Genomic DNA, 20618 nt, shown 5'->3' on the forward strand with positions numbered 1-20618 from the left:
ATAAACACCATCATCTCACTGTAAATCAAAATCCTCGCAAACACCATCTCACTGTAAATCAAAATCCCTGTCAACACCATCATCTCACTGTGAATCAAAATCCCTGTAAACACCATCATCTCACTGTAATTCAAAATCCCTGTAAACACCATCATCTCACTGTAAATCAAAATCCCCGCAAACACCATCATCTCACTGGAAATCAAAATCTCCATAAACACCATCATCTCACTGCAAATCAAAATCCCCGCAAACACCATCATCTCACTGGAAATCAAAATCCCCGCAAACACCATCATCTCACTGTGAATCAAAATCTCCATAAACACCATCATCTCACTGTAAATGAAAATCCTCGCAAACACCATCATCTCACTGTAAATCAAAATCTCCATAAACACCATCATCTCACTGTAAATCAAAATCCCCTCCCACAAAAACACCATCAGCTCATTGAAAATCATAACCCCTCCCAAAATAACACTAGCAGCTCACAGAAAATCATAACCCCTCCCAAAATAACACCAGCAGCTCACTCAAAAGCATAACCCCTCCCAAAATAACACCAGCAGCTCACTGAAAATCATAACCCCCTCCCAAAATAACACCATCTCACTGAAAATCATAACCCCTCCCAAAATAACCCCAGCTCACTGAAAACATAACCCCTCCCACAATAACACCAGCAGCTTTCTGAAAATCATAACCCCTCCCAAAATAACACCAGCAGCTCACTGAAAATCATAACCCCTCCCAAAATAACACCAGCAGCTCATTGAAAATCATAACCCCTCCCAAAATATGACCAGCAGCTCACTGAAAATCATAACCCCTCCCAAAATAACACCATCACCTCATTGAAAACATAACCCCTCCCACAATAACACCATCAGCTCATTGAAAATCATAACCCCTCCCAAAATAACACCATCACCTCACTGAAAACATAACCCCTCCCACAATAACACCATCAGCTCATTGAAAATCATAACCCCTCCCAAAATAACACCAGCATCTCACTGAAAATCATAACCCCTCCCACAATAACACCAGCAGCTCACTGAAAATCATAACCCTCCCAAAATAACACCATCACCTCACTGAAAACATAACCCCTCCCACAATAACACCATCAGCTCATTGAAAATCATAACCACTCCCAAAATAACACCATCTCACTGAAAATCATAACCCCTCCCAAAATAACACCAGCTCACTGAAAACATAACCCCTCCCAAAATAACACCAGCAGCTCACTCAAAATCATAACCCCTCCCAAAATAACACCAGCAGCTCACTGAAAATCATAACCCCTCCCAAAATAACACCAGCAGCTCACTGAAAACATAACCCCTCCCACAATAACACCATCAGCTCATTGAAAATCATAACCCCTCCCAAAATAACACCAGCATCTCACTGAAAATCATAACCCCTCCCACAATAACACCAACATCTCACTGAAAATCATAACTCCTCCCAAAATAACACCAGCAGCTCACTGAAAATCATAACCCCTCCCAAAATAACACTAGCAGCTCACTGAAAATCATAACCCCTCCCAAAATAACACCATCTCACTGAAAATCATAACCCCTCCCAAAATAACACCAGCTCACTGAAAACATAACCCCTCCCAAAATAACACCAGCAGCTCACTGAAAATCATTACCCCTCCCAAAATAACACCAGCAGCTCACTGAAAATCATAACCCCTCCCAAAATAACACCAGCAGCTCACTGAAAATCATAACCCCTCCCAAAATAACACCAGCAGCTCACTGAAAATCATAACCCCTCCCAAAATAACACCAGCAGCTCACTGAAAATCATAACCCCTCCCACAATAACACCATCATCTCACTGTAAATCAAAATCCCCGCAAACACCATCATCTCACTGTAAATCAAAATCCCTGTAAACACCATCATCTCACTGTGAATCAAAATCCCTGTAAACACCATCATCCCACTGTAAATCAAAATCCCTGTAAACACCATCATCTCACTGTGAATCAAAATCCCCGTAAACATCATCATCTCACTGTCAATCAAAATCCCCGCAAACACCATCATCTCACTGCAAATCAAAATCTCCGTAAACACCATCATCTCACTGTAAATCAAAATCTCCATAAACACCATCATCTCACTGTAAATCAAAATCCCCGCAAACACCATCATCTCACTGTAAATCAAAATCCCACCAAACACCATCATCTCACTGTAAATTAAAATCTCCATAAACACCATCATCTCACTGTAAATCAAAATCCCCGCAAACACCATCATCTCACTGGAAATCAAAATCTCCATAAACACCATCATCTCACTGTAAATCAAAATCCCCGCAAACACCATCATCTCACTGTAAGTCAAAATCTTCCCTAAATTAACACCATCATCTCATTGTAAATCAAAATCCCCCTGAACACCATCATCTCACTGTCAATCAAAATCTCAGTGAACACCATCTTCTCACTGTAAGTCGAAATCTCAATTAACACCATCATCTCACTGTAAATCAAAATCCCCGCAAACACCATCATCTCACTGGAAATCAAAATCCCCGCAAACACCATCATCTCACTGTAAGTCAAAATCTTCCCTAAATTAACACCATCATCTCACTGTAAATCAAAATCCCCGCGAACACCATCATCTCACTGTAAATCAAAATCCCCCTGAACACCATCATCTCACTGTCAATCAAAATCTCAGTAAACACCATCTTCTCACTAAGTCAAAATCTCAATTAACACCATCTCACTGTAAATCAAAATCCCCGCAAACACCATCACCTCACTGTCAATCAAAATCCCAGCAAACACCATCATCTCACTGTAAATCAAAATCCCCGTAAACACCATCATCTCACTGTAAATCAAAATCCCCGTAAACACCATCATCTCACTGTAAATCAAAATCTTCCCTATCTAACACCATCATCTATGAACTCATCCTCCAGGCTACCTTTGCCAATTTGTTTTGTCCAATCTATATGAAGATTAAAATCGCCCATGATTACTACAGTGCCTTTCTAATAAGCCCCCATTATTTATTGATTTATACTCTGTCCTGCAGTGTAACTACTGTTAAGGGGGCCTACCAACTACTTCCAGCAATGAGTTCTTTCCTTTGATATTCCTTACCTCCACCCAAACTGATTCTACATCTTGATCTTCCAAGCAGAGATGATTTCTCACTGCTGTGCTGATCTCATCCTTTATTAACAGATCTACCCCACCTCCTTTTCCTTTCTGCCTATTCTTCTGAAATGTCAAATTCCCCTGAATAATAGTTCTTGCAACCACATCTATCAGATCATACTCATTTATTTCTATTTGTGCCATCACTTCAACAATCTTGTTACGAATGATGCATGCATTCAGATAAAGAGCCATTAATGCTGTCTTTTTACCACTTTTCCCTAATCTGACCCCATAAAACAAGCTGTGTCTTTGTTGTTTTACATTGAGGAGTGTAGGGAAAACTTGTCTCACTGTGGAAATGGTAGGATTTGTTCTTATTTACTGGCTTTTGGTTCCAAGCCTCAACTCGTTGCAGAGGTTATCTAATCTGTAATGGGGGAGACTTCACATGATGGCATGTGACATGTTCTACTGGCCAGTGTATGGAGTAAGGATTTACTGTTACAATCTTTGGATTATGTTATTATTTATCTAGCTATTGCGCAGAAAAAGGTGCAATCTGGATCAAAAGGCACCAACACCAACCAGTGATGCTAAGCTTGCACAACTAATGAATTAAAATCCTAAAAACTGCGACAGTCTCACATCAGTAACAGTAATTGATGACATAATAGAACCATCATTAAGAAGAAACTTGAGGAGTACCTACACAAAAATAAGCTAGTGAGTGGCAGCCAATACGGTTTCAGAAGTAGTAGTTCTTGCTTGAACAAACTCATTAAATGATTTTTGAGCAAGTGGCAACTCAAGTGGACATCATAAAGCTGTACGATATTCTATTCCCAGACTCCAATAATGTTCCATACGGAAGGCTGTTACACAAGCTTACGGCAATTGGCTTCCTAGGTAAAACTTGAAGGTAGATAAAGAAAGAATTTACATTCATATAACACCTTATTGTATGCTCAGGCTACATCACATCCAATGTGTTTCGGAAGTAATACAGCAGCCAGTTTGTACTCAGGAAGATCCCATAATTGGAAAAATGAGCTGAGTGTTTAACTACTTTTGTAGCGTTTTTGTTTGTTGAAGGAGGAATTGGCACAGGACACCAGGCGAACTTCCCACTCTTCTTCCAACAGTCGCACAAGATCTTTTACATCTACCAAAACAGGGCCTCAGTTTAATGTCACATCAGAAACAAGCATGTGGAACAAGCTGGCATTTCCTCTGAACTATGCTAATTTGACATAGATTACATTCAGAAATCCTGAATGGAGTTTGAAGCCTCAGCCTTCTGACTCAGAAGCTACCAACTCAAGCCAAGCTGACACTCAAGGAATTGGCTTAAAGAAAAGCAGCTGGTGCCAATGAGAGGAATAATGTCTGGGAGATGCACTGAGTGGAGTGGTCTGGAGTTGGGGTTGGCTATTTTTTCTTATCTACAGTCATCGAATCATTCAGCCCATCATGCCTATGCCTGGTCTCTGAAAGAGCTATCCAGTTAGTCCCACTCCCCTGGCCCTTCCCCTTCCCCACAGCCATTCAAATGTTTCCCCTTCAGGTATTTATCCAATTCCCCTTTTGAAAGTTACTATTGAATCTGCTCTCACTGCCTTTTCAGACAATGCATTCCAGATCAGAACAACTCACTGTGTAAATAAAAGTTCTCTGAATCTTCCCCTGGTTCTTTTGCCAATTATTTTCAATCTGCTTACTGACACTCCTGGCAGTGAAAACGGCTCTCCGTATTTACTCTATCAAAACCCCTCATCATTTTGAACACCTTTATTAAATCTCGCTTTAACCTTCTCTGCTCTAAGGAGAACAATTTCAGCTTCCCTAGTCTCTCCACATAACTGAAGTCCCACATCCATGAAAGGCCTGGATATCCTTCCTAAAGTATGGTGTTCAGAATTGGACACAATACTCTCGCTGAAATTTAACCAGTGATTTATAAAGATTTACTTCACTTCTTTCCTTTTGTACTCAATGTCTCTATTTATAAAGCGCCATATGCCATTTTTAACAAAAAAAAGAGAAAAACAACCTGGTCAGCTTGTCCTGTCACATAAACCCCCAGATCTCTCTGGTCTTGCACCCCCCCTTTACAATTGTATCGTGTGGTTTATTAATGTCCCTCAGGGGAAGAAATCTGTCGTCCTTACCCAGTCTGGCCTACATGTGACTCCAGATACAAAGCGATGTGGTTCACTCTTAACTTCCCTCTGAAATGGCCGAGCAAGCCACTCAGTTGTATCAAACGGCTACAGAAAAGTCTGATAAAAATAAAACTGGACAGACCACCCGGCATCGGAAATGACAAAGGGACAGTCTGCACTGCTGACCCTACAAAGTCATCCTCACAACAATTGGGAGAGCTGTTCCACAGACTAGTCAAGCATACTCACCAAATCATACCTTACATATAATGTCCCAGACTCCTCACTCACTATCCTTGGGTATGTCCTGTCCAGCTGTCAGAACAAACCTACCAGAGGTGGCGGCACAGTGGTATACAGTCGGGAGGGAGTTGTCCTGGGAGTGCTCAAAATTGACTCCCATGAAGTCTCATGGCAGCAGGTCAAACATGGGCAAGGAAACCTCCTGCTGATTACCACCGACTGCACCCGCCTCAGCTGATGAATTAGTACTCCTCCATGTTGAACAGCAATTGGAAGAAGCACTGAGGGTAGCAAGGGGCACAGAATGTACTCTGGGTGGGAGACATTAATGTCCATCACCAAGAGTGTCTCGGTAGCACCACTATTGACTGAGCTGGCCAGGTCCTGCAGGACATTTCTGCTAGATTGAGCTTCCGACAGGTGGTGAAAGAATCAATAAGAGGGAAAAAAAACTACTTGACCTCGTCCTCATCAATCTATCTGTCGCAGATACATCTGTACATCACCGTATTGGTAGGAATGACCACAGCACAGGCCTTGTGAGACGTCTTCACACACACTCCATTGTGTTGTATGACACTATCACTGTACTAGAACAGATTTGGCAAATGAGGCGCTGTGAGCAATCAGCAGCAGAATTGTATTCAACCACAATCTGTAAACTCATGGCCTGGCATATCCCTCACTATCATTATCATCAAGCCAGTGCACCACCCCGGTTCAAAGAGGAGCCTAGGAAAATATGCGAGGAGCATACCGAAAAACGAGGGGCCAACCTGGTAAAACAATAACTCAGGACTGCATGCATGCGTAATAGAGGAAATTGCATGCCATAGACAAAGCTAATCCATCCCATAACCAATGGATCAGATAAAAGCTGTCAGTCCTGCCAAATCCAGTCGTGAATGATGGTCGATAATGGGGTTGTGTGCTGGAAGTTGCACACTGTTCAGTTCCATGCACAGCTCCTCAGATACTGAAGTAATCCATGCTGCAAGCAGCAAGACCTGGACGGTGTTCAGTCCTGGGCAGATAAGTGGCAAGTAACATTCGTGCCACACAAGTGCCAAGCAATGACCATCTCCAACAAAAAGAATTTAACCACTTCCCCTCAATATTCAATGGCATTACCTTTGCTGACGTACCCACCATCAACATTCTGGGGGTCACCATTCACTAGACAGAAACTTAACTGGGCCAGTCAGGCAACCCTTATGGCTACAAGAGCAGGTCAGAGGGTGGGAATTCTGCAGCAAGTAATTCACCTCCTGATTCCCCAAAGCCTGTCCACCATCGACAAGGCACAAGTCAGAAGTGTGATGGAATACTCTCTACTTGCCTGGATGAGTGCAGCTCCAACAACACTCTAGCAGCACGACCATCCAGGACAAAGCGGCCCGCTTGATCGGCACACCATCCACCACCTTCAACATTCACTCCCTTCACAGTGCACAGTGGCAGCAGTGAGCATCATCCATAAGATGCACTGCAGCAACTCACCATGCCTCCTGCAACAGCACCTTCCAAATCCACGACCTCTACCAGCTAAACAAAATAAGTGACTGCCAGTCACTGGTTTATTATTCAGGGTAAGGCCTTGACCAATCAGAGTCAAGTTGCTTGGGTTAAATTTCAAACAAAGCTTGGCAGTTAACTGTCAGTCACCATAACCTAGGGCATTCTCCATGGCAACGCCTCTACCAATCAGAGTTCACTTGTCAACCAATCAGCATTTTCTTCTCATACAGTATAAAGTTGTTGTTTCCACTTCATTGGAATTCTTGCGGATTGTCCTGATGAGTACAAGGCGAAAAGCTTCAACAACATGTCCCTATTTTCAGCAATACTGAGCAGAAGATGGTTGGACCTGGGATGCTACCCTGAAAAACTCTTGCAGTGATGCCTGGAGCTGAGATGATTGACCTCCAACAACCACAACCATCTTCCTCTGCGCTAGAGCATGGCTACCCGAGCCGAAACCGACGGGACCCGACGACGTGTCAAGTTCGGGTCGGGTCGCTCTTCCGGGTCCAGCACTCGGGCTCAGGTCGGGCCGGGTCAGACACACTCTATCACCAGGTCTGGTCAGTGGCTCCAATATTAATGTACTTTTTGGACTTGAAAGGTTGTTTAGTTACAGTTTTTTTTAAGCTTGCGCAGATGAGCAACAAAGTGAAAAACGGAAATTAGGTTAACTGATGGTCGGGTCGGGCAGAGGAAAAAATGAAAGGACTCGGGCCGGGTTGGGCTTGGGTCGAATGTGGTTCTATCGGGCATGGGTCCGGTTTCATTTGCAGACCCGAGCCGGCCTTTACTTTGCGCTAGGTATGACTCAAATCAGCGGAGAGTTTTCCCCCGATTCCCATTGACTTCAGCTTTGCTAGGCCTCCTTGATGCCATACTCGGTCAAATGCTGTCTTGATTCAAGGGCAGTCACTCTCACCTCACCTCTTGAGTTCAGCTCTTTTGTCCATGTTTAAGCCAAGGCTGTAATGAGGTCAGGAGCTGAGCAGCCCTGGCGGAACCCAAACTGAGCTTCACTGAGCAGGTTATTGCTAAGCAAGTGCCGCTTTATAGCACTGTTGCTGATCCCTTCCATCACTTTACTGATGATTGAGAGTAGACTGATGTCGCGGTAATTGGCCAGGTTGGACCTGTCCTGCTTTTTGTGTACAGGACATACCCGGGCAATTTTCCACATTGCCGGGTAGATGCCATTGTTGTAGTTGTACAGGAACAGCTTGGCTAGTTGCGCAGCAAGTTCTGGAGCACAGGTCTTCAGTACTATTGCCGGAATATTGTCAGGGCCCATAACCTTTGCATTATCCAGTGCCTTCAGTCGTTTTTGATATCACGCGGAGTGAATCGAATTGGCTGAAGACTGGCATCTGTGATGCTGGAGGCCATGATAGATCATCCACTCAGCACTTCTGGCTGAAGATTGTTGCAAATGCTTCAGCCTTATCTTTTGCACTGATGTGCTAGGTTCTCCCATCATTGAGGATGGGGATATTTGTGGAGCCACTCCCTCCTGTTAGTTGTTTAATTGTCCACCACCATTCACGACTGGATGTGGCAGGACTGCAGAGCTTAGATCTGATCAGTTGGTTATGGGATCGCTTAGCTCTGTCTATCGCATACTGCTTACGCTGTTTCGCTCTCAAGTAGTCCTGGGTTTTAGCTTCACCAGGTTGACACCTCATTTTGAGGTATGCCTGGTGCTACTCATGGCATGCCCTGCTGCACTCTTCATTGAACTAGGGTTGGTCCCCTGGCCTGATGGTAATGGTAGATTGGGGCCTATGCCGGGCCATGAGGTTACAGATTGTGGTTGAGTACAATTCTGCTGCTGCTGAAGGTCCATAGCCCCTTATGAATGCTCAGTTTTGCATTGCTAAATCTATTCCAAATCTATCCCATTTAGCACTGTGATTAGGCCACATAACATGATGGAGGGTATCCTCAATGTGAAGATGGGACTTTGTCTCCACAAGGACTTTGCGGACCAAGTGTCTGTGGGGGAACACTTGGGTAAGAGTGATAAATATATCATAAGCAATGAAGTAGAGCAAATAACAATCTAAAGTAGAACTTCGAAGTTGGAAGGCGGCTAACTTCAATGGGATGAGAGGGGATCTCGCCCAGGTAAAATGGAACCATTAATTGTGAAAAACTGTAACGCAGCAATAGGTGACCTTTAAGGAGGAGATGTTTCAGGTACAGGCTAGGTACATTCCAACAAGGGCGAAAGGTAAGGGAACTAAAGCCAGGGCTCCTTGGATGACAAGGGAGATAGAGAATATGATGAAACAAAAAAAATGGTGTAAGATGCATATCAGGTGAATTCTTCAGGTGAGAACCAGGCCAAATATAATAAGTTGAGAGATTACGTGAAGAGGAAAAATACGACTGACAAAGAGAATGAGAGAATAGAATGGCAGTTAACATATATGGGAACCCAAAAATCTTCTACCGGCATGTAAATAGATAGTAAGAGGTTGGGTGGGGCCTATTAGGGATAAAGAGGGTAGTACATGCTTAGAGGCACCGGATAAGGCTAGAATACTTTTTTTAGATTAGAGATACAGCACTGAAACAGGCCCTTCGGCCCACCGAGTCTGTGCCGAACATCAACCACCCATTTATACTAATCCTGCACTAATCCCATATTCCTACCAAACATCCCCACCTGTCCCTATATTTCCCTACCACCTACCTATACTAGTGACAATTTACAATGGCCAATTTACCTATCAACCTGCAAATCTTTTGGCTTAATGATGCTGATAAAATATAGATAAAAGCAGAGATAGCAGAGTTAACAAATGAGGTTAATAGGGATAGGCAGGATGTACTGGAAAAGCTGGCTATGCTTGGACTAAAGTCGCCTCGACCGGATGGCTTGCCTTTCAGGCTGCTGAAGGAAGTGGGAGGAGATAGCAGAAAGGCTTGCCAAAATCTTCCAATGTTCCCTGGATACGGGGGAGGTGCCAGAGGATTGGAGAATGGCAAATGTAACATCCTTATTCAAGGGTATAAGGACAATCCTAGTGACTACAGGCTGGTCACTTTAACGTCTGTAGTGGATAAGGGTTTAGAAACAATCATCAAGGATAAAAATCAAAGGACACTTAGAGAGCTGTGAGTTAGTTAGGGAGAGCCAGTATGGATTTGTAAAAGGCAGATTGTGATTGACTAATCTAACTGATTTTTTTGATGAACAGAGAAAGTTAGTGAAAGGAAAGCAATGGATGTTGTTTATATGGATTTTAAGAAAGTCTTTGACAAAGTACCATATAAAAGGCTGGTTAGCAAAATTGAGGCTCATGGAATTAGGAGGGTTAGGGTCAGTGGATAAAAATGGGCTTAAGGACAGAAAATAGCGAGTCGTAGGAAATGGTTGTTTTTCAGACTGCAGGATGGTAGACAGCTGTGTTCCCCAAGAGTCAGTGCTAGGACCACTGCTTTTTAATATACATAAATGACTTGGATCTTGTAATACAGAGTAAAATTTCAAAATTTGCCAATGATACCAAACTTGGAGGGCTGGAAGACTGTGAGGATGTTATGAACTGCCTGCAACAAGACATAGCTAGGCTAGCAGAATGGGAAGACAAGTGGCAGATGGAATTTAATACAGAGAGGTGATGCATTTTGGCAAAAGGGATAGGGAGAGGCAATATAGACTTAATGGCACAGTTCTAAAGAGTGTATAGGAGTGTATAGGGAGCTGAGGGCACATGTGCATAGATCTGTAAAGGTGGCAGGATATATTGAGAGATTAGGACCTAGGGCTTTATAGATAGAGGTATTTAATACAAAAGCAGGGAAGTTATACTGAACCTTTATAAAGCTCTGGTTAGGCTACACTAGAATGTTGTATTCAGTTCTGGTCACTACACTTCAGGAAGGATGTGAAGATCCTCGAGAGGATTAAGAGGAGATTTACCAGAATGGTTCCAGGAATGAGAGACTTTAGCTGCAAGGTTAGGTTGGAAAAGCTGGTGTTATTCTCCTTAGAGCAAAGGAGATTGAGGGGAGATTCGATACGGGTGTACATGATTCTGGCAGGTTTGGATCAGGCAAACAAAGACAATTTATTTCCATTAGGTGATGGACTGAGGGACACAGATTTAAGGTTTTGGGCAAGAGAGGCAGGTGGCGGGGGGGCGTGAGAAAGAATTGTTTTACGCAGCAAGTGGTAATGACCTGGATCTTGCTGCCTGCGAGGGTAGTGGAAGTGGAGACGGTGAATGAGTTCAAAAGAAAATTGGATGGGCATTTGAGGAAATGCAGCTGATTGGATTCCTCTGCAGAGAGCCAGCACAAACTCGCCGAGTCGAAATGATCTCCTTCTGTGCTGTTATAAGTCTATGACTCTATGAGAGCTACATTCAGGACCTGGAAACATACTGATCAAGAAAGTCATTGTGTGTATTTCAAGAGTACTACCCCGCCCTTGCCTTCTTTCTCAGTCTTTCCTCAGTATAACGGAAAACCTGCATTATCGCTACTCTATTTCTTTTATGTCTTCATGAAATTTGCTTGCAGCTTTGCTCCACCATCTGCTTTCCACTATTTGATGGCCTGTAGCATACATTCAGCAGCGGAATAACTCCTATTCTTCTTAACTCTAAACAATTGTTTAAACTCTAAACTCCCTTGTTAGTGCCTGAACAGTAAATTTGATCAATACTGCCATAGTTCTTCTTTCTGAATACATTGAAGTTAGAAATGCTGAATTCCCAATCCTCCCTTTCTCTGGTATTGTCATTATATCATAATCCTATTTGGCAACTTCAGCCTGCAAATCACCACCCTTTGTATCATGCCCTGTGCATTTGTCCACAAACCCAGTTTAGACAGCCTTGCATTAGCTCCCTATCTGATTCCTCCTATTTCTGTACTATCCATTCTAATGTTGTTTGTTGCTCCTAATCCTCTGCCACCTTGATTCTTCTCCCTGATGTTTCATCCTAGTGACCCTCCTCCACAGCATGAGTTTACCAACCCATGAGGATAGTGTTCCCTGTTGAAGTGCACCCCTTTTACCTTGTACAGGTCATTCCAATCCCAGAATGGCTCCCAATGCCCCAGGAATCGGAAGCCCTCAGTCCTGTACCATTTTTCCAGCTCTGCATTAACATGCTTTAACTTGCTGTTCCTATACTCACCAGCACGTGGCATTGGGAATCTAGAGATTATTAGCTTTGAGGTCAAGCTCTTTTTTTTTCTTTCATGGGATGTGAGCATCACTGGTAATGCCAGCATTTTGTTGCCCATCCCTAATTGCCCTCGAGAAGGTGGTGGTGAGTTGCCTTCTTGAACCGCTGTAGTTCAATTGGTGCACTTTGCTCACTAGGACCTGAACCTCTCGTCTGTATGACCTCAACTCTTTTCCTTCCTGTCACTATTTCCAACATGGGCCACAACCTCTGGCTGTTCCCTTTCCCCCGCAGAATGTTTTGCACCAGCTTAGCAATGCCTTTTACCCTGGTACCGGAAGTGGGCAACACAGCACGTGGGACTCACGACAGCAGGAGAAATGCCAGTCTTTGCCCCTATTGAATCCCCTATAACCACTGCGTTTCTACACTTCCCTGTGCTTCCCCTATATAGTCATTTGCCCCAGACTACACTCCTCAGGTGTTGGCACCCTCACCAGAATTCAGCACTTAAAAACCAGTTAAGTGCCACACTCTTGGAGCATTCCTGCACAGCCTGCCTCTTCCCACCCTGCTATACATTCACTATCCTCCCAAACTCTCTATAGCTGTGGGGTAAACACCTCCTGCAACGTACAATGCAGGAAACTTTCAGCCTCGCATATATCCTACAGTGACTTCAGCTGCTCAAGTTCAAAAATCCTGAGCACGAGCAACCGTAGACACTACCTGAACACGAAATGTCCTGGAGTTCCCAGTTGGCCCAGCAAGTGCAGACAGTGGCTCTCAGCCGGTCCTGCCTGGGAAAATTATGGTATAGTATATGATAAAATTTTGCAACTCCAACTTAGACTGTCCCTTCCTGAAAAAAAAAATCCGTTAAGTTGGTTTGACAAAACAATGAAAGTTACGTTTTCTTCAGGATACCAAACTAATAGCAGTATAATCTGCTGAAGGAATGATGAGGTGGTCAAGCATCTTCTCAGGACAATTAGGGAAGAACAATACCTGCAGCTTTGTCAGTGTCACCCACATCTAGAACAAATGAAAAAGCTTGAGAGATTTTGCGAAATCCACGGTTTCAAATTGAGATGTTAAAAATAAGACTCTTTTGAGCCTGAATAGCTTTGATCGCTAGCCTATTTTGAAACTAGGTTTTATCCAGTGGAAGACTTCAACAGTGTGGGATCCTGTTCATTAAAGGCCTGCTACATGACCTGAACCCGACAAGGCCCGACAACATGTGTCGGGTTTGGGTTGGGTCGGGTCGGGCCGGGCCGGTCACACACGATTAGTGCTCTGCTGGTAAGTACTGAAATTAAAAGACTTACCTGAGCTGGGAGTCCGGGATGAAACTGAGTCTGCGCAGTGAGCGAGTGACGTCACTATGACGTCATCACGCATGCGCTGCAGCTTCGTGGAGCTTCCCACTCGGAAGGTAAGTAAAGGGATGATCGGGTCGGGCTCGGGGCGAAATTGGAGGAACTTGGGTCGGGCTCGGGTCCGCTGTGGATCGGTCGGGTTCTTTTTCCCGACCTGAGCAGGCCTTTACTCTTCATAGCTTTTTGAATGTGCAAACATTTGGCAATTTGCACTTCCCCTGGCATCAAGGTCAGTAGTGGATTTAAAAATCTCAGCAGTTTAGTTAAACATGGCCTGATTTTCTTCAATTCATTCTGTCTCCTTGAACAAGTGGCATTTTCCAACTTAAATAAGTTATTTAATAATTGCTTCTGAAAAACTTACGAGTTTTCAGTGTCCAACAGCACTGTAAATTATGATAATATGACACATGACATTCTGAGCAAAATTAAGAACTTGAGATGGTCAGGATTTCCACAGGAACATGGGCATGAATAGGAATTTGCGATGGCATGAGAGGTCAGACCATGACTTACTTTACCTGTTACAATTGATTTTTGACTCCGTGTTTTCATTCCAAAGTATACCTGAGGCCGGTACGATCCCCAGTATTTCTCTGGCGACAATGCAGGATTAGTACTGTTGCTGTCCAGTATCCTCAAAGAGGGGTGAGGTGTTATGACTCTGTTAGCAAGCCAGGACCTCATGTAAATAGCATAGCAAAACCAGACACTGCTCACAATGCACAGTATAATTGCTATGTTGATGAAGATATTCCCCAAATTGGACTTTTTTCTCTTTTCCTTAGTTGGAGGTTTCTTGTGAAGTCCAGTATTCTTTCCATTTTTCCCATCCACTTTGGAATCTGTCAGTCTATCCTTTTTTACTCTCTGCCGCACCATATTTCACTCTGGGAAGAAGAACAGGAGGTATTTCAAAATATTAATCACCTTTGGTACATCATTCTCCCACTTCTCCTAAATGATTATAGAGAAAATGGGGACCAATATGCAACTTTAAATAGTACACCAAGTGATTGCCAAAATAACAGATACCTCCAACTAGCACCAATCTGTTGTATACACCACCAGTTTTGGTACCAATATCTGAATGATATTTGTGATTAGCAGTAAACAAAATGAAATGACTTATTTTGTACAGTGTCTTAAAGAATGTCTCAGGGCACCTTGCATGGAGTTAAAATGGACACCAGCTGGAAGTACAGGAGTTTAGCAACAGTCTAAAGTCCACCCTTGATGATTGTGAGATTTTGTTTGAAGTATTTTATTTAAGGCACCACAGTCACTCCACAAAACAGATTATGTTTCGAAAAACACATTATGGCCAGTATCTCCTGAATTTCCTCCTCTACTTCCCTCAGTATCCTTGATTTAACTCATCCCGTCTTGGTAATTTCACAACTTTAAGTACAGCCAGCCTATCTAATACCTGCTCTTCATCAGTTTATAGCCCATCCAGTGTCTCAACTACTTCCTCTTTCAGCATGACTTGAGCAGCTTCTTCCTTGGTAAAGACAGATGCAAAGTACACACTTAGTACCTTAGCCATGTCCTCTACCTCCATGCGTAAATCCCCCCTTTTTTTTTTAATCAGCCCTACTCCTCTTTTTACCATCCTTCTACTTATATGTCTATAAAAGATTTTTGGATTCTCTTTTATGTTGGCTGCCAGTCTCTTCTCTAAACTAAATAGCTGGAGGGTGGTGGGGAGGGTTCACGAGAGGAAAAATTTAGAAAGTTTAAGAGAATGGACAAGGCAATAGTGCAGGATAGCGACATGGGTAGTTTTCATTTTATTTGCTCGCAGGATGTGGGCAGTGGTGGTGAGCTGCCTTCTTGAACCGCTGCAGTCCATTTGGGGTAGGTACACCCACAGTGCTGTTAGGAAGGGAGTTCCAGGATTTTGACCCAATGATAGTGAAGGAATGGCAATATAGTTCCAAGTCAGGATGGTGTCTGGCTTGGATGGTAAATTGCAGGTGGTGGTGTTCCCATGCATCTGCTGCCCTTGTCCTTCGATGTGGTAGAGGTTGCTGTTGAAGGAGCCTTAGTTAGTTGCTGCAGTGCATCTTGTAGATGGTACACACTGCTGCCACTGTGCGTCGGTGGTGGAGGGAGTGAGTGTTTGTGGATGGGGTGCCAATCAAGCAGGCTGCTTTGTCCTGGATGGTGTCGAGCTTCTTGAATGTTTTTGGAGCTGCACCCATCCAGGAAAGTGGAGAGTATTCCATCACACTCCTCACTTGTGCCTTGTAGATGGTGGACAGACATTGGGGAGACAGGTGAGTTACTCGTTGCACAGTTCCCAGCCTCTGACCCGCTCTTATAGCCATGGTATTTATATGGCTGGTACAGTTCAGTTTCTGGTCAATGGTAGACCCCAGGATGTTGATAATGGGGGAATTCAGCGATGGTAATGCTCTTGAATGTCAAGGGGAGATGGTAGATTCTCTCTTGTTTGAGATGGTCATTGCCTGGCACTTGTGTGGTATGAATGTTATCTGCGACTTATCAGCCCAAGCCTGAACGCTGCCCAGGTCTTGCTGCGTATAGAGCAGGGCTGCTTCAGTATCTGAGGAGTCAGGAATGGTACAGTACACTGTGCAATCATGAACGAACATCCCCACTTCTGACCTTATGATGTAGGGAAGGTCATTGATGAAGCAGCTGATGATTGGGCCTAGCACAATGCCCTAAGGAACTCTTGTAGTGATGTCCTGGGACTGAGATGATCGACCTTGAACAACCACAACCATCTTCCTTTTGTTAGGTATGACTCCAACCAGCAGAGCTTTCCCCCTGATTCCCATTGACTCCAGTTTTGCTACGGATCCTTGATGTCATAATTGGTCAAATGCTGCCTTGATGCCAAGGACAGTCACGGTCACCTCAGCTCTGGAGTTCAGCTCTTTTGTCCATGTTTGGACAAAGGCTGTAAAGAGGTCAGGAGCTGAGTGGCCCTGGTGGAAAACAAACTGAGTGCCAGTGAGCAGGTTATTGCTGAGCAATACCTTTTGTTTCGGCGGACACGGGGACTGCTGGGTAAGTAAACTTATATATTTGGGCAGTGGCTAAACCCGAAACACTACACGTGTTGTGTCTCCCACCCATCCTCCTCCTCTAACCAAAAAAAAAGGAATCTTGTGTGGAGGGTAAGGTAAGGTAAGGTTTTCCTTTTTTTTTAAATCTCTGTTGTCAATTTAGAGCAGAGGGGATGGAAGCTCGGGCAGTTGCATGCTCCTCTTGCAGGATGTGGGAGGTGAGGGTCACCACTTGTGTCCCTGCTGACTTCACCTGTGAGAAGTGCACCCAACTCCAGCTCCTCGCAGACCGCGTTAGGGAACTGGAGCTGGAGCTGGATGAACTTCGGATCATTCAGGAGGCTGAGGGGGTGACAGAGAGCAGTTATAGGGAAGTAGTGACACCTAAGTTACAGGATAAAGGTAGCTGGGTGACCATCAGGGGAGGGAAAGGGAATAGGCGCACAGTGCAGGGATCCCTAGTGGCCGTCCCCTCAATAATAAGTATACCGTTTTGGATTCGGTTGAGGGGGACGACCGACCAGGGGAAAACCACTGGGCCAGGTCTCTGGCACTGAGCCTGGCCCAGTGGCTCAGAAGGGAAGGGGGGAGAATAGGAGAGCGATAGTGATAGGAGATTCAGTGGTTAGAGGAACAGACAGGAGATTCTGTGGTCGCGAACGAGACTCCCAGATGGTATGTTGCCTCCCGGGTGCCAGGGTCAGGGATGTCTCGGATCAAGTCTACAGGATTCTTAAGGGGGAGGGGGAGCAGCCAGAGGTCGTGGTACACATCAGTACATATCGGTAGCTACGAAAAGGGATGAGGACCTGAAAAGCGAATATAGGGAGTTAGGTTGGAAGCTGAAAGGCAGGACGAGCAGAGTAGTATTCTCAGGATTGTTACCGGTGCCACGTGCCAGTGAGGCTAGAAACAGGGAGCGAGTGCAGCTGAACGCGTGGCTACAGAACTGGTGCAGGAGGGAGGGATGCAGATATGTAGATCATTGGGATATCTTCTGGGGAAGGTGGGACCTGTACAAGAAGGACGGGTTGCATCTGAACTGGAGGGGTACCAATATCCTGGGCGGGAGGTTTGCGAGAGCTCTTCGGGAGGGTTTAAACTAGTTTGGCAGGGGGATGGGAACCGGAGCTATGGATCAATGGATGGGATAGCTGTTGAACAGGAAGATACCAAGTGCAGAGAGTCTGTGAGGAAGGTTAGACAGTTGACAGGGCAAAGTTGCAGCCAGTATGATGGGTTGAAGTGTGTCTATTTTAACGCAAAAAGTGTCAGGAATAAGGGTGATGAACTTAGAGCATGGATCAGTACTTGGAGCTACGATGTTGTGGCCATTACGGAGACGTGGATATCACAGGGGCAGGAATGGATGTTGGATGATCCGGGTTTTAGATGTTTCAAAAGGAATAGGGAGGGAGGTAAAAGAGGTGGGGGAGTGGCACTGCTAATCAGGGATAGTATCACAGCTGCAGAAAGGGAGGTCGTCAAGGAGGGTTTGTCCACTGAGTCATTCTGGGTGGAAGTCAGAAACAGGAAAGGAGCAGTCACTTTATTGGGAGTTTTCTATAGACACCCCAATAGCAACAGAGACATGGAGGAACAGATTGGGAGGCAGATTTTGGAAAGGTGCAGAAGTAACAGGGTTGTTCTCATGGGTGACTTCAACTTCCCTAATATTGATTGGAACCTCCTTAATGCAAATAGTTTGGATGGAGTAGTTTTTGTCAGGTGTGTCCAGGAAGGTTTCCTGACTCAATATGGAGATAGGCCGACTAGAGGGCAGACTATGTTGGACTTGGTGCTTGGCAACGAACCAGGCCAGGTGGCAGATCTCTCGGTGGGAGAGCATTTCGGTGATAGTGATCACAACTCCCTGACCTTTACTATAGTCATGGAGAGGGACAGGAGCAGACGGGATGGGAAAATATTTAATTGGGGGAGGGGGAATTACAATGCTATTAGGCAGGAACTGGGGAGCATAAATTGGGAACAGATGTTCTCAGGAAAAGCACGACAGAAATGTGGAGGTTGCTTAGGGAGCACTTGCTGCGACTGCTGGATAGGTTTGTCCCGATGAGGTAGGGAAGGGATGGTAGGGTGAAGGAACCTTGGATGACAAGAGATGTGGAACAGCTAGTCAAGAGGAAGAAGGAAGCTTACTTAAGGGTGAGGAAGCAAGGATCAGACAGGGCTCTAGAGGATTACAAAAGTCTTTTGCGAGGAGCAGCCTTGATAGAACGGGGTGCGGAGTGGACTTTCAGCTGAGCGGTCAATTTCAGTAAGCCTTGATAGAACGGGGTGCGGAGCGGACTTTCAGCTGAGCGGTCAATTTCAGTAAGGTACAAGTTAATCCCTTTTTTGTTTCGGAGGACCGGGGACTGCTGGGTAGGGGAAAACTATTTATTTGGGCAGTTTTAAAATCTTTGTCTTTTGCGAGGAGCAGCCTTGATAGAACGGGGTGCGGAGCGGACTTTCAGCTGAGCGGTCAATTTCAGTAAGCCTTGATAGAACGGGGTGCGGAGCGGACTTTCAGCTGAGCGGTCAATTTCAGTAAGGTACAAGTTAATCCCTTTTTTGTTTCGGAGGACCGGGGACTGCTGGGTAGGGGAAAACTATTTATTTGGGCAGTTTTAAAATCTTTGTCTTTTGCGAGGAGCAGCCTTGATAGAACGGGGTGCGGAGCGGACTTTCAGCTGAGCGGTCAATTTCAGTAAGTTACAAGTTAATCCCTTTTTTGTTTCGGAGGACCGGGGACTGCTGGGTAGGGGAAAACTATTTATTTGGGCAGTGGCAGTACCCGAGACACTACACGTGTAGTGTCTCCCACCCACCCTCCTCCTCTAACCAAAAAAAAAGGACTCTAGGGTGTTGATAAGGTAAGCTTTTTATTTAAAACTTCAGTCCGTCGGATTGCTAAGCGAACAAGTTTTGACTTTTTTTTTCGTTTGGTTTTTCAGTAGATTTATTGGGAATCTAGAATAGTGGGAATGGAAGTAAAGGCAGTTGTATGTTCCTCCTGCAGAATGTGGGAGGTAGGGGTCGCCAAGAGTGTCCCTGCTGACTGCATCTGCGGGAAATGCACCCAACTCCAGCTCCTCGCAGACCGCGTTAGGGAACTGGAGCTGGAGCTGGATGAACTTCGGATCATTCGGGAGGCGGAGGGGATTATTGACAGGAGTTATAGGGAGGCAGTCACACCTCAGGTAAAAGAAGTAGGTAGATGGGTTACCGTCAGGGGAAGGAAAGGGAACCAGCAGGCAGTGCAGGGATCCCCTGTGGCCGTTTCCCTCAACAACAGGTATACCGTTTTGGATACTGTTGGGGGGGACGACTTACCAGGGGTAAGCAATGGGGTGCAGGTCTCTGGCACAGAGTCTGTCCCTGTTGCTCAGAAGGGAAAAGGGAAGAGGAGCAGAGCATTAGTCATTGGGGACTCCATAGTTAGGGGAACAGATAGGAGGTTCTGTGGGAACGAGAGAGACTCACGGTTGGTGTGTTGCCTCCCAGGTGCCAGGGTACGTGATGTCTCCGATCGTGTTTTTGGGATCCTTAAGGGGGAGGGGGAGCACCCCCAAGTCGTGGTCCACATAGGCACCAACGACATAGGTAGGAAGAGAGATGGGGATTTAAGGCAGAAATTCAGGGAGCTAGGGTGGAAGCTTAGAGCGAGAACAACCAGAGTTGTTATCTCTGGGTTGTTGCCTGTGCCACGTGCTAGCGAAGAGAGGAATAGGGAGAGAGAGGAGTTGAACACGTGGCTGCAGGGATGGTGTAGGAGGGAGGGTTTTGGTTTCCTGGATAATTGGGGCTCTTTCTGGGGTAGGTGGGACCTCTACAAACAGGATGGTCTTCACCTGAACCAGAGGGGTACCAATATCCTGGGGGGGAGATTTGTTAGTGCTCTTCGGGGGGGTTTAAACTAAATCAGCAGGGGAATGGGAACCTAAATTGCAGTGCCAGTGTACAGGCTGTTG

General features: G+C 45.0%; 1 protein-coding gene across 3 annotated transcripts in view; it reads right to left on the reverse strand.

Annotated features, from left to right (window-relative positions):
• Nucleotides 1-20618, reverse strand: part of mogs (mannosyl-oligosaccharide glucosidase) — a 91790-nt gene that overhangs the window by 44624 nt on the left and 26548 nt on the right. The window contains exons 1-2 of one of the 3 annotated variants that reach the window (XM_068028279.1): nucleotides 14125-14213; nucleotides 3861-4063 (exon numbers count right to left, since the gene is read on the reverse strand). In XM_068028279.1, the coding sequence (XP_067884380.1) occupies nucleotides 3861-3930 (70 nt within the window). In that variant the 5' untranslated portion in view covers nucleotides 3931-4063; nucleotides 14125-14213. Of the gene's footprint in view, nucleotides 1-3860; nucleotides 4064-14124; nucleotides 14494-20618 lie in introns of those variants that run through there. The other 2 variants (XM_068028237.1, XM_068028311.1) reach the window with 2 other exon arrangements.

This window comes from Heterodontus francisci, chromosome 1 (assembly GCF_036365525.1).
Source record: "Heterodontus francisci isolate sHetFra1 chromosome 1, sHetFra1.hap1, whole genome shotgun sequence".
NCBI classification, from domain to species: domain Eukaryota; kingdom Metazoa; phylum Chordata; class Chondrichthyes; order Heterodontiformes; family Heterodontidae; genus Heterodontus; species Heterodontus francisci.